This window comes from Pongo abelii, chromosome 3, assembly GCF_028885655.2.
Source record: "Pongo abelii isolate AG06213 chromosome 3, NHGRI_mPonAbe1-v2.0_pri, whole genome shotgun sequence".
Lineage (NCBI taxonomy): Eukaryota > Metazoa > Chordata > Mammalia > Primates > Hominidae > Pongo > Pongo abelii.
Genome location: NC_071988.2, coordinates 143,747,960 through 143,761,783, shown reverse-complemented (window position 1 = coordinate 143,761,783; position 13,824 = coordinate 143,747,960). Strand labels below are relative to the sequence as shown.

General features: G+C 34.2%; 1 protein-coding gene across 32 annotated transcripts in view; it reads right to left on the bottom strand.

Moving 5' to 3' along the window:
* Nucleotides 1–13,824, bottom strand: part of BLTP1 (bridge-like lipid transfer protein family member 1) — a 212,512-nt gene that overhangs the window by 130,714 nt on the left and 67,974 nt on the right. For 26 of the 32 annotated variants that reach the window (XM_063723629.1, XM_063723632.1, XM_054554440.2 and 23 more), the window contains 5 exons: nucleotides 10,731–10,910; nucleotides 8,569–8,697; nucleotides 6,170–6,289; nucleotides 5,197–5,477; nucleotides 403–653 (listed from right to left, as the gene is read on the bottom strand). In XM_063723629.1, coding sequence (XP_063579699.1) covers nucleotides 403–653; nucleotides 5,197–5,477; nucleotides 6,170–6,289; nucleotides 8,569–8,697; nucleotides 10,731–10,910 — 961 coding nt within the window. The remainder of the gene's footprint in view (nucleotides 1–402; nucleotides 654–5,196; nucleotides 5,478–6,169; nucleotides 6,290–8,568; nucleotides 8,698–10,730; nucleotides 10,911–13,824) is intronic. The other 6 variants (XM_063723637.1, XM_054554443.2, XM_063723638.1 and 3 more) reach the window with 1 other exon arrangement.

The window sequence follows — 13,824 nt, the reverse complement described above, 5'->3', positions numbered from 1 at the left end:
AATATTACTATCCAAAAGTTTTCCTATAAAAGCAAGCTGGTGAAACAATTGTTACCTTGAAGCACAGCTATTCCTAAGTATTTATCTGGATGCTGTGCTACAGGAAAATAACAGTATGTAAGGAAATATTTAGAAAAAACTCTGTGAGGAAAGCCACCCACGTCAACAACAGAAGATCTGAATAGCAGACCTACTTCTGCCCTGTGTAACTCCGAAAAAATCACTAGTTTTATCTGGCTTTAGTTAAGTCATGTGCAAAACAAAGGTGGATTATACTAAACCCTACTCATAACATCACACAAAGGAAATTGAGTTGAACAGAGTTAACACTGAATTTCTCTCAAAATGGCATAGTGATAGAGAAAGTAAACAATTAGCACAAGTGACAAAACATTTTATTACCATCTATAATTTTGGGAATTTCTTTAGTAATTATCCATTCTCCAGGCTGTAGCAGAGACTGTCCATAATACATATCAGACTCTGCACTTGTGCTTGAAAATGCAGAGCTACTGGAAGGTGTCAACTCTTCAAGTTTGAAGAACTCTAGGCCAGTTACTGTGCCACCAAAGAATCTGCAGCCACCGAGACAACCACATTTGTTTCTACACCTCTTATTCTTCAGGATATCATCTGGCCATAAAAACCACAACCTAAACAGACCCCAAAAGAAAACAAAATACAACAACATAAAAAAAATCATTAAGAAATGAAAAACTTTTTGATAATTAAATATAAGTTAATTGTAAATATTTTTAAATGACAAAGTAAACACAAACACAAAGGTTTATTCCTACTGTAATTTTTTTTAATCATTTGCCTTTCTAAGAAATATAGTCTTACCAGAGCAAGTGAGATGGAAATAAGCAGAATCAATAATAATAGAGATACGGCATACATTAAAAAGCCCAAAGCATTAAAAAAAAGCAAATATAAAAATCAGACATTTAAGTCCAGTTTTACAATGTAGTAAACATTCTCAAAAACACTAAAATTTTAAGACATTAATCCAAAAAAACCGTTAGTATAGATTATGCTTGATAGCTCATTACCTTTAGCATCTCAGGGCCTATTTCACATTGCAAATTTAAAACACTGAAAAATTACAAATATGGAGCAACTAAGAAATTATTTCTCAATAATATTAAAATAATGAACTACTCCATATTTTAGAGAAAAATAATATCGAGGTCTACTCCTTTGTAATAAGGACTACAAATAAAGTATTAAAAATGTATGTAAACTTCAGGTTCTGTATAAGAGACTCATAGATCTGTCAGTATTTATTAACTCCCCTCTTTTCTTAAAAAATATTATATAATAGAAATCTGTGAGATATACCTTTATTCCTTTTTTTTTTACTTTAATAAAATCCCCTCATATTTACAGTCTATTTTTCTAAGCATTTTTACATGTATTATCACCTTGGATTCTCAAGACCCTCACAGGGAAACAGAATAGGTATTATCACCTTCATTTTACATTCATTAATTTATATTTCTTGAACATACCTATTAAGTGCCTAGTGTCATGCTAAGCAAAACTGATAGAGTCCTTATCCATATGAAGTTTACAATACAGAGGCAAAGACAAACAATAAACAAGAAAATAATAACTAATCATAAATTGTATTAAGTGCTATGAGGTAAACAGGGTGTTGTGACAAAGAAAATAGGGAGAATCTTTTAAAAAGTAACATTTGAGACATTAAAGATAAGGTGAAACAACTTAGAAGTGGAACATCTATCTAGAGAAGACAGAAGGAAAAATGTATGAGTAGGCCTTAAGATGAGGGAGAGCTTGAGATTACATTGGTCAGATGTTATCCATTTCAAATCACTTCTGTATTTTAAAGTATTAAGTCAAGCAGCAAAGATATCTTAAAACACCATCAAAATAAAAGAACTTATATACATAATAGACATTTTTTTACTTCATTTCCACAGCAAAAGCTTGGTAGAATGCATGGCTTTGAGTCCTCTAGACCTGAGTTCAAATTCTACCTGTGCCACTTACTAACACTACAACTTCAGACAAGTTAACATCTCTGAGCCTCAGTTTCCTCATGAGCAAAATGATGGTATGATGTATCTAATTAAAGATCTCTGTGGGGATAAAATAGCATAACACGTGTAAAGCACCTAAGATGCAAAATGTGGACTACACAAGTTACACAACAAACGTTAGCTCTCCTTTCCTATCTTTGCATAATCCAATGCACTAGTTTGCAAACGTTAGCTTGTATTAGAATCAACTGAATGGCTCGTTGAACTGTAGGTGGCTGGGCTTCACCTCCAGAGTTTCTGATTGAGGTCTGGGAAGGCCTGATTATGTATACTTGTAATAAGTTCCAAGGAGATGTTGATGCTGGTGGTTTGGGAGCCATATTTTTAAAAAACATTAATCTAATGGAACTAATGGCCTATGTATTCAGTAGCTTTTCCAGTAATATCAGAAATGAATATACATTTCTCTAAAACTCCTGGGAATCCAATATGCACAAAGGCAGCCAAAGCTGAAGGTCAGTGAGTTACCATGTCGGGAGAGGCAAATCGTCATAAGTCCTAGGAATCCCTGTATGTTCCCTGCTGGGTATGCCATGAATGCAAGCTCTGTCCAGGCTATTTCACAGGGTTGTGTTTGGAGCAAGCAACCTTGAGGTTGAGGTAATCTTTCCCTGTGGAAAAGAGTAGGCTTGCTTCCACTTACTATAAAAATAGTAAGATTCCCTAAGTTTAGTGTTCCTCCTCTGTAACGTAATTTACTTTATGCACATACTCATCACGATGGGTCTTTATGTTTCTTATTTTATTTTTTTTGAGACAGAGTCTCACTCTGTTGCCCAGGCTGGAGTGCAGTGGCACAATCTTGGCTCACTGCAACCTCCGCCTCCCAGGTTCCAGCGATTCTCCCGCCTCAGCCTCCCGAGTAGCTGGGACTACATTATCCCCATAGGACTCAGGGACAGAGTTGCTAGATTTAGCGAATAAAATACAAACAAAAATAAGTTTGTTCCATGCAATATGTGGGACAAACTTATACTAAAATGCGTTTTGTTGTTTATCTGAAAGTTAAATTTAACTGGGCATCCTGTATTTTCTCTGGCAACTCTACTTGGGGGATACGGGGAACCAACCCGCCCACACGTGACTGGCTACCGCTTTGGCTGTAATATAGTCTCTGATCAGAAGTTTTGTGTATTTTTCCAGCATCCATGAAATTGTAACAGCTAACTTGTTAACTCCTAAGAAAGATAAAAACCCCAGACTCTTCACAATTTTTGACAAGCTACAGCGCTGAAACCAACCTAAATAAGCTACTTGGAGCAACTTGAGTCACCTGAAGCAACCTCCTTAGTTCCATTAGCACCTTGCTCTACCACCTAACCTAATCAAAGACAGGCATTTGGTTCACACTAAGTGGCTTCCTGCATAATATATAAAAAAGAAATCCAATTTATTTTACACAATAGTCTTCATACATGAGCTTTCATACTCAGATATATGTCAAATCTTAATTTAAAAGACTAATGTAATATCAATAAAAATCTCAACAGATTTTCTTTTTTGAACCAGAAAAATGGTCCCCAAGTTCTTTTGGGAAAGTTAACAGGTAACAACAAACATTTTGTTAAACAGACAAATGAATATGTCGATTTATCTCCTTACCTAGAATAATATACACATGCACCCCATATAAAATCCAGAGGGATTCGAGTTTTATATGTTAACAAGAAAAAGGAAAAGAAAAAAATATTACAGATGCTATCTGATTACTAGCAAAAGAATGGCTTTCTCAAATTAGTAACTGACATATTTGAATGCATAAAATTAAAGTCATATATGAAAATAACAAAATTAAAAGATAAACTGTAAAATACTAGCAACAGAGATCACAAAAAGGGTGATCATCTATAAAGAGCTCTTAAAAATGGAAAACTACCAAGACCCCAGTAAATAAATGTACACAGAATATAAACATTCAATTCACAAGTGAAGAAATCGAAACAGCTAACAAATGTGGTTTTTAAAGTGTTAATTTCAGAAATATATAAATGCAAAATAAAGAGATGCCACCTTTCACTTATGAGAAAACACTCAAAAGGCAGCAATGGTGCAGGGTTACAGGGACTAGCTAAAAAGCCATTGTGGATATAAACTGAAATTAATTTCTGGCAAGTAATTTGGGAATGCATATGAAAAGTCTTAATTTTCTAGTCATTCATACTCCCTTCCAGGAAATTATCTAAAGGTAACAGCCAGAAAGCATGGGAAAATATTTTATGTGCAAAAATGTTCCTCTATCATTTATAATGGGAAATTTAGAAAGAATCTAAATATTTAATATAAGGGCAATGGCTAAATAAAACATGTTGTGTCTTTTTGGTAATGTATTATCATTTGTTTAAAAGGATCTTTATAAAATGTTTAATCATGTGGCCAGATGCTTGGGATATAAGTTTAATACAAACATGCAAAATTTTAAACTGTATATACAGGATGATTTCAAGCATTAAAAAAATACAGCAAAATCCTGGAGATAAAATTCATGTGGTGGGGTTATGATCATTATTTTCTTTTGTTTCTTAATGTTTCCTATATTTCTGGAATCAGCACATATTAAATATAAAATGGGGAAGATGGGGATGGAAAAAGTCACACTGCCATTTTAAATGAAAGTGATTCAGTAAGAGGCGCTGGAAACTTTTTAAATCATATATAATAATAATTTCCTAAGGACCAAGGAAATAGGCCTGAGTCCTCTTAGTCTTCGTTGCAGTTCTGAAGGCCCATAAAAGGAGTTTTATACAGTAGACGATAGTAATACTGTGATTTCTAGGAATGAATGATGACTTGAAAGTGGAGAGCTGTGGTGAGAGAGAAAATTTAGTACCTTACAAAACATTATTTGGGGACCATAACTTAAACTTGTTTCACTGTTGGCATACGTGGTATAGACTTAGAAACACATCAGAAAATAATGTTATTTCCAACAACTACACCATCACCAGAGACAAGATATATATTTACTTAAATATCAGGTCCTTATATATTCATTGAGGTGCAGCAGCACAATCATATTAGGTCTTTATTTAAAATATTCTTAGTCCATTCTCTCAGTAGAATTTCCTCTATAATTATCTAGTTTTCTTCATCTGAACAGGAGACTACTGCCATTCTTAACATTTTCACTTACCTCTTAGTTCTGGCATCATGAGTTTCTAAGAAATGTCTTTGTGCCTCATGTTTAGAATGATGGTCAGCAGCTAAAGCAATATCAACAGTAATAAGTCCTAAATTGGCTGACCCAGCTTCAAGCCAATAGGCCCTCCTTAGCACTGCAGGCTGAAGTCCAATTCTGCAATTATTTAATTGCTCAATGTACTGTCTCACTTGAAAATCCTGAATTGCAGCACTGATTCCTTCTCCAACCGATTGATTGTGAAGATTACAGTTTGCAACTCGAATTGCACCCATCTAAAATTGAATGAAGAAAATGAAACAAAAGTGTAATTTCTGTATTTTTAAGTAGCTTAGCCAAAACTACTGAATAGGTGATCATTTCCAATAGAGTAAAACATAAATGGAAGGAGAAAATAAAGGAAAAAGAAAGAAAAAAGGAAAAAAAAAGGGAAAGGGACAAGAAGGGAACAGAAAAGTTAAACAAAACAAAAACAAAAATAGACAATTTTTTAAAAAGAGGATAAAAGGAAAAAAGCAGAAATCCACAGGCAAACAAGAGAAGTAAATAATGAAATCATAGAAACTTAACAAGGCTTGATTTTACACTACAATCCATAAAAGATGGGAAACAAATTTTTTCAAGAGCCGGGCAGAAAATATAAATGTATGAATCCCAAAGACATTCAAAAATCAAATCATTTAAAAGCACTACCAGTTTACATCCCTGACATAAAAGCAACCTACGATTTTATATCCTTCCCATAAAGCAATGTTATAATAACTCAGAGTAAATAACTGGTGAAAGTATGCCTTAAAAAAATAATACTGGAAGAGAACATGGATTAGTAAAAATTAGAAAGTTTTCTCCTAAAATTTTGTGGCAGTCTGTGAGATGACAAACTATAAATGTGTGTTTTATTTCAAGAAATAGAGGTTTGGTTTAGTAAAAATGAAAAAGCACTACACTGGCCAAGCAAAACACTTACCTTTATATTTGTAGCACAACCATGCTCAACAATGTAAATATCGGCTCCATCTACTGCTAAACGAATCATAGTATATTTCAAATCATCTGAAGTTGGACAAGGCCCAGGAATACAACTCAACTAAAATAAAAAAGGATTGTACATCTAAATGATCACCATCAACTTATTATTTTGATACTTAAGTCATCTTCTTTAAATAAACACAAAAAATCTAGTTATCGATGTATTTTTTAAAAATCAGTCTAATTTCATTCTTTTATAATAATAAATGAAATCAGCAGTTAAAGTGTTATCAATTAGAAAACCATATGTTAGAAAACAATAAGTAAGCATGCACCATTTTCATTCAGAAGGGGCAAGTAGCAAATCTAATGGACAATACATATACAACTTCTTACTGAAACTCAGAGAGGATAAGCAAAGTACAGTGAAAAGTAAAACAGTGTCACAGGTTTACAAGAATTGTATGAGTTTAGAGTTGTAAGGTTTTCTTACAGGTACTCCATACACACAGATGTATTTTCACATACACAAATAAATTCACTGTAAATATTATGATAATCTAAGACAATCCACATTAATTTTATTTTACTCCTAAAACACAGATTTTTATGATGTTTAGGTTAGAAGAAAATATCACCTACATCAATAAATTTCTTGAGGAGATGGCAGCCCTGAGTAAATTATTGGCCCAATAGCATGAAAATGCTCATTAGTGGCAGAGCCAGAACTAGAAACAGGTGTCTTACAGTGTAGTCAATACTCTATAAGGATATATTTCTTCTGGACAAAAACACACCTAAACAAACTGAAGTGACAGAATGGAGATCAGTAGTTGCCTGAGGTAGGGGCTGACTGCAAAGACACACAAAGGAATTTTCTAAGGTGATAGAAATGTTCTATATCTTCACTGGTGGTAACAGTTACACAGGTATACACAGCATTTGTCAAAACTCAAACTGTACAACTTTAAAAGGATGAATTTACTGTAAATTATGTAAATTATGCCTCAATGAAACTTATTTTTAAAAATTTAAGAGCCAGGCACAGTGGCTCACGCCTGTAATCCCAGCACTTCGGGAGGCAAAGGCAGGCGGATCACGAGGTCAGGAGATCAAGACCATCCTGGCTAACACAGTGAAACCCTATCTCTACTAAAAACACAAAAAATTAACCGGGCGTGGTGGCGGGCGCCTGTAGTTCCAGCTACTCAGGAGGCTGAGGCAGGAGAGTGGCATGAACCCAGGAGGCGGAGTTTGCAGTGAGCCGAGATGGCGCCACTGCACTCCAGCCTGGGCGACAGAGCGAGACTCTGTCTCAAAAAAAAAAAAAAAAAAAATTTAATGCAACATAAAAACTGTAAGTTAAAAAAAAAAAAGAAAAAGGAGGGGGATGCACCTAAAGGTATGTGTGTATTATCCATAAAGAACTGCCTGCCTGACCTATGACTAAGGAACCAATTCTGTGGAGCCTGGCAATGTGTTTATAGTAAGAAAAAAAAAAATTTATCACCAAGTATAACTGTTTCCTTTATTGTCAATATATAAGGATGCGTTACAGGTTTTTTTTTGGACATAAAAGTAGGATGAACTAATTTCAATTCACAGTAATACAACAGCAAACAAATATAATTTGTATAGTAGAAGAACAAAAAAGGAAAGACACATATAGGAAAGAACTAGAAAGAAAAACTAAGCTGTTAACCACTGTGTTGTAGAACCAGGGTAAGTTATTTTTCTTTTTTGAAACAGCCATGCTTTCCAGATTTTCTGAAATAACCATGCTTCCAAAATCAGGGGAAGAAAATGCCTCCCTCCCCAAATTCATAAGGGAGAGTATTTATTGCACAATAATACTATGCATTTCATTGCCACTGCACATGGTTTTAGGGATTACCATCTACTTTTTGCAACCCTTGTGAAGATATTGTAATGACCCTTAATGAAGGTGGCACAATGTTGTGAAAAGAGCATAACATGCGGAGTCAGGAAACCTGGCAAATGACCAACCTTGCCATGTCCAGAGTGGTCTGCAAACCATATCATGTGAAGAATTCAACCTTCTCTTTGCTTCAATTTCTAAATCTTCTATATAAATATATAGCCACATCCCAACAAGTATAATAATGCAATATGACATGAATGTTAACAGTAAAAATGTAAGCAAAATATAATTTTTATAATTCTGTTTATTTTTTAATTTGTATGTTTTAATAATTATCTCATATTTTAGATACCTAAAACTAAAATGGCTAAGAATTTTAAAAATAATTTTATTAACTGAAAAAACTGTAGTTTGCTGCATGGCTATGTGTATTTGACTTGAAGCTGATATCTCAATATTCCATTTTTTTAAATTTATAAATGTTTACAATATTGCTAACATATTTGTTAACATACCTTGGATTCACAGAACCGACGATCAATTCCATGCTGACATATTATTACTGATTTTGGTCTTTCCAGTTCATACTCCCGACATACCACATGAAAAACAAATGTCTGTCCCCACTCCAAGAGGCATGCCAGCTACAGATAATCAGTGACAAGTTGACAACACTGTTAGCATTCTAAACAAGTGTTTAGAGTTCAAAAGCTTCTGAAGAATGTTAACGTAGCTTGAAAGAACCCAAACACTGTCTTAAAACTTCTGCTAAATAAGCAACTTGTTAGCCAATGATTTTTTTCTACCTTTAATATCATTTATATGCTTACGTTACTTTTCCTTTATGAATGACAAAATGCACTGTCAAAATGAAAACTCATTTCAACTGAAAAATTTCACTTCAGCAACTTTTAACGCAAATCCTTTTATTCAAGGTTATATATCTTCCCTCTTATATAGCTAACTGAAATCTCCACATAGAAAAGCACCTAAAATTCTCCAATCATAAACCAAACTTTTATGTGAAAAAGTATCTAAATATCACATTGAGCTACGATTTTTTTAAAACCAGGTATTTTGAAGATTAAAGCACTTTTGTTTATGTAAATAGAAGCTTAAGTAAGCATATATCATAATTCTTCAAATCTTCAGTTTAAAAAAAAAAACAAAAAACCCTAATTGATTAGAGCTGTTAAAAACATTGAGGGATAGATACACATGACATTATCCCCCCAAATAAGTACATAATTTAAACTCTTGGAAAATATAAATTTTACTTTTAAAACATACAGAGAATGGAATAAACATAAAAGTGCCTACAGATTCATGAACTGTGCAGCAAACAGTGATGCCAAGATTTTATGCAGGAGAAAGAGAAATGTTTTACCTTATAAAGGCAATTTATAAACATGTAAGATTCTAGCAGTTCTTAGAATAAAGGAATTGTACCCAGTCTTGCAGGGTCAGCATGGCTTTATTCCCTTCTTAGGGAACAAGCTGCTTTGGAATATGCTTCAGTTTTTACTTGTATACTTAGGGATGGGAAATGGGAGATAATAAGGAGAGGACAGTTACAAGGCCAGTGAGCAATGACTATTGCTTTTCATCCATTTTTATACATTCCATTATGCATTTCTTTTCACATATTTTTATAAATATCATTATACATTCTAATATTATATTGAGATGACATTCAACTCCAAAATATCCCTTTTCAATTCTATTCATTTTCTCACCATTTCTAGAATATTAATTTTTGCTACCCTTTGACGATTTCTTCCAGGTATAAAGGGCATCTAGGTTCTTTATTACTTTCTTGTTGCTACTACCTACCTCTAAATTATATGTTTTATACCCATTCTATAAGTTTTTATCAAAATTGAGTATGTAACATTCCTATCAAATTCCAGTCTTTTGAAATATAAAGATGAGCATTCATATTGTAATAAATATATGACTCAGGTGAAATGTTACAATAATACGGCAATTCAACTAAACTTTAGTGGCCAATTAGAAACAAATAACATATTAAGGCTTTTGTGCCTTCTAAGGATTAAGTGAAAGGGGTGGTGGGGGAGAATTTATCCAAAAGGATCACACCTAGAATTCTAGACCAGACTTACATACCAGTAAACTCACTTTTATTTTTTGAAACTATTATCCACATCACTAACAGCAGGTACAAATGATGTAATCTTGCTTTGGGACATGACAAGCAAAGAACCTTATTACCTAATCCTTAGCATCATAAGGGCTACTTTCAAATCCTACTTTAAACATATGTAAGAAAACAAAGTTCTTAGAAAATTACTCCATATAGTAGAAAAATAAGATTTTTCCAACAATGGAGGGACAAGTAATATAATTTTAATAATATATTAATGACTTCTAGAAAAGTACTCATCCTGAATTTTTCCCAAAGAAAGTCTCAAATTCTTTGAAATATTATATAGATCTACACACATTACACCCAACAAATTATATGTGGCTCAGAAAAGTGAAACTTGTCTCTGACTCACCTATAACTAAAATTCTGAATGGCAAGAATGACTTCCATCAGAATGCCATTAGTGGAAATGCAATGAACATTCAAACAGGCATACAAGTTATTCTTGAGAAGGTGGGTAGAGAAAGGAAAAAGAAAATAAGTCAGGAGATAGTACTCTGAAAACCATACCTGTGGTGCTGTGACCTTAGCTGTAAGACTTCCAGCCTGCACATCAATTAGCCATGCGTATTCTAAGGAATCGCTTCCCAAAGGAAGACCTTCTGCTGAGAACATAGCGTGTGCTCTCAGCTGGAGACCTGACAAATTGATGTGACCTTCCCTGAGTACTTCATCCACAGGGGGTCGCTGCTGAAAACAATAATGATGAGACTGTAAAATGTATAAGAAAATCACATTATAATTTCTAGTTGTTTCCCCCCACACCCCCTGCAGAGATGAACAATAAAATCATGCCATCTATAAGGTTTCAGAATCCACAAGCTCCTAACACAACCTTGTACCCGCAGAGGTATTCTGAGTTAAGCATCTTTAATGAACAATACCTATGAGAGTCCAACTATTATAAAAAGCAAGAGAGCTGAGTCCTAAAAAGTAGACAGATCTCTGATTGGTAACTGCCTTTATGAAAAACAAGAAACTACAGTAGTACTCTGACAGGGAATACAAGAGACCAGTCTTTTGTAAGAAATCTAAGAATCATGAGATTAAAATATTTTTTAAAAGGAAGACAACATTGAAGAACACAGACCATTAAGACCAAACAATGAAGAATGGTGGGGAAAAGTAAACTTCCATATAGATTCTGAGGACTATGTAAATACAAGGAGAGTTTTACCTTACAGAGAATAATTTCATACTCACTACTAAAAAGCAGCATGTATTTCAAAGGGAACATTTCTAACATATTCAGAGAAATAAAGGATATGTCATAAAACAGATATCATGGAACACTAGTTCCACACATTATTAAGAATAAAGAATCAAGTAAGTTTGGGAATGCCCTACTGATCAGTCACCGATTTCTGTTAAATCTACCTCCCAGTCTCTCACAAATGCATTGACTTTTTTTCATCTTCAGTGGTCTCATCCTGGTCCAAATAGTATCACCTCTTGCCAGGACCTTTTCAAGGCATTAACTTTTTACATCTCTCTGCTCCATACTCTATGAGTAATCACAGAGATCTTCTAAACATACGAATCTGATCTTGTTCTTGCCTCCAGACCATTAAATGCTACCAGAGCACTGCCTACCTCACCTTGTGGCACTTTTTACACTTGAAATTATTTATCTTAATTTTAATGTTCTCAATATTTATCTTCTCCCCCAGGTTCATTAATAACCATTTCTGCCTTATGTACCAAGTATCACTGCACCTAACAGTGACCACAAAAAGCAGATGCTGCTGACTAGACAGATTTCTTCACAGCAAGTGTTCACAGAGCCTTCAACATACCAGCACACATTGAGGCAGTTCACAGATTATTTCCCAACCTAGTTTTATTACAGTAGTCCTCTTCATGTATGTCTAGGCTATCTCACAGGGTTAGTGTTCTTTGCTTTCAATATATGTGGGGAAACAGTCTTAAAAAAAATTTTTTTAAGGATAAGGGCTAACTCTAATTCATAAGAAATTTTTTTAAAAAAATTCAAATTGTGACTACAATAATCACTCTAGAAGCTCTTCTGATCCAATTTTCATTTTATTTTCATCCAAGCTGTGTGACTTTATATAAAATCACCTGACTTCTCCAGGCATTAATTTCCTTGCCTTTTTTACTGAGGGAACTGGGGAGAGTGGTCAAGAAAGTTATCTTCTGACTCTGAGACTCAATAATTCTCAGTATAAAATTTTTATGAAATTTTTTAATCTCAAAATTACATGTGGATCTTGGGCTTTCCTAAGGTATAGCCTACATGATACACCAATAAATATTATATTCTAAATTTTATTGCAGTTTGCATCATGTGTGGGTTGAATGGCATCCCTCAAAAATATATGCTCAAGTCTGAAGCCCTGGAACCTGTGAATATGATCTTTTTTGAAAATTGGATTTTTGCGGATATAATTAGGTTATGATAAGGTTACACTAATGGTGGGCCCTAATCCAATATGACTGGTATCCCTATAAAAGGAGAAAAAGTGCGACACACAGGCACAGAGAGTGGCAGCCAGTCGAGATGGAGGCAGAAATTTGAGTGAATACCAGGGATTGCTAGCAACCACCAGAGCCTAAGAAGAGGCAAGGAAGGATCTTCTCCTACAGCTCAGACAGAATGTGACCCTGCCAACATCTTGATTTAGGACTTTGAACCTCCAGAACTGTGAGAGAATAAATTTCTGTTCTTTTATGTCACCTAGTATAGGATACTTTGTTATGGCATCCCTATGAAACTAATACATAAGATGACCACAAAGTAAAAAGTGCATAGTTTCAAAATGGGACACAGTAGTCCATTAGTCACCTTAAATCCTTCATCTTGAAGCCTTGAGTTAAGAGACTGATGCTACCCAGGATAAACTACAAGTGGTTAACCCAGATTTGAGCCTTGGGAGTAGACACAGTGTGAACCCTCTCACTGTGAAAGAACATTAGATAGTATAACAACAGATGAAGAAAAAAATTCCTAGGAATAGTCGTGTCAACACTATAGAATGTAAACAAGGTAAGTAGACAAGCACATTCCAAGAGGATATATATGGTACCTTTGTCTTTGGGGTAAGTTGTCAACAATCGGGGAAATGAATTATCACTAGTACTTCTACTTTCACCTTGATATCTCTACTCCATGAACTCCTCTAATCCCCAAATAAGTCATACTTTATAATTCAGTCTCTCTACAAGTTTGCCATACCTCTACAATAAGAATTAATGTGAACATTCATAATCTGCTCAATAAAATGTTTTCTGTCTGGAAAAGCCTTTTAAAAGTACAGTGATTAAAAGTTGAAGTGTTACCAGGTACTCATAAAAAAACAGGGATAGTCATCTAAGATTCTCAGAACTCATCCATAGAAGACTTTCCCTTTTCCCTTTATTAATTTCCTTAATAGACTGAAAAAGGGAGATGGGCTTCCTCTCCACATACCTGCCTCCCAGAATAAAAAACAACCGATTCTAATGACCTGCTAATTATAGAGAGGAGGACAAGAGTTTTTTTTTTTTAAGGTTAATATGGCAAGTTAAAATAATGTGTTATGTGAGATCTTTGTGATGATAGAATAGTTCTGTATCTTCAGTTTGGTGGTTACATGAATCTACA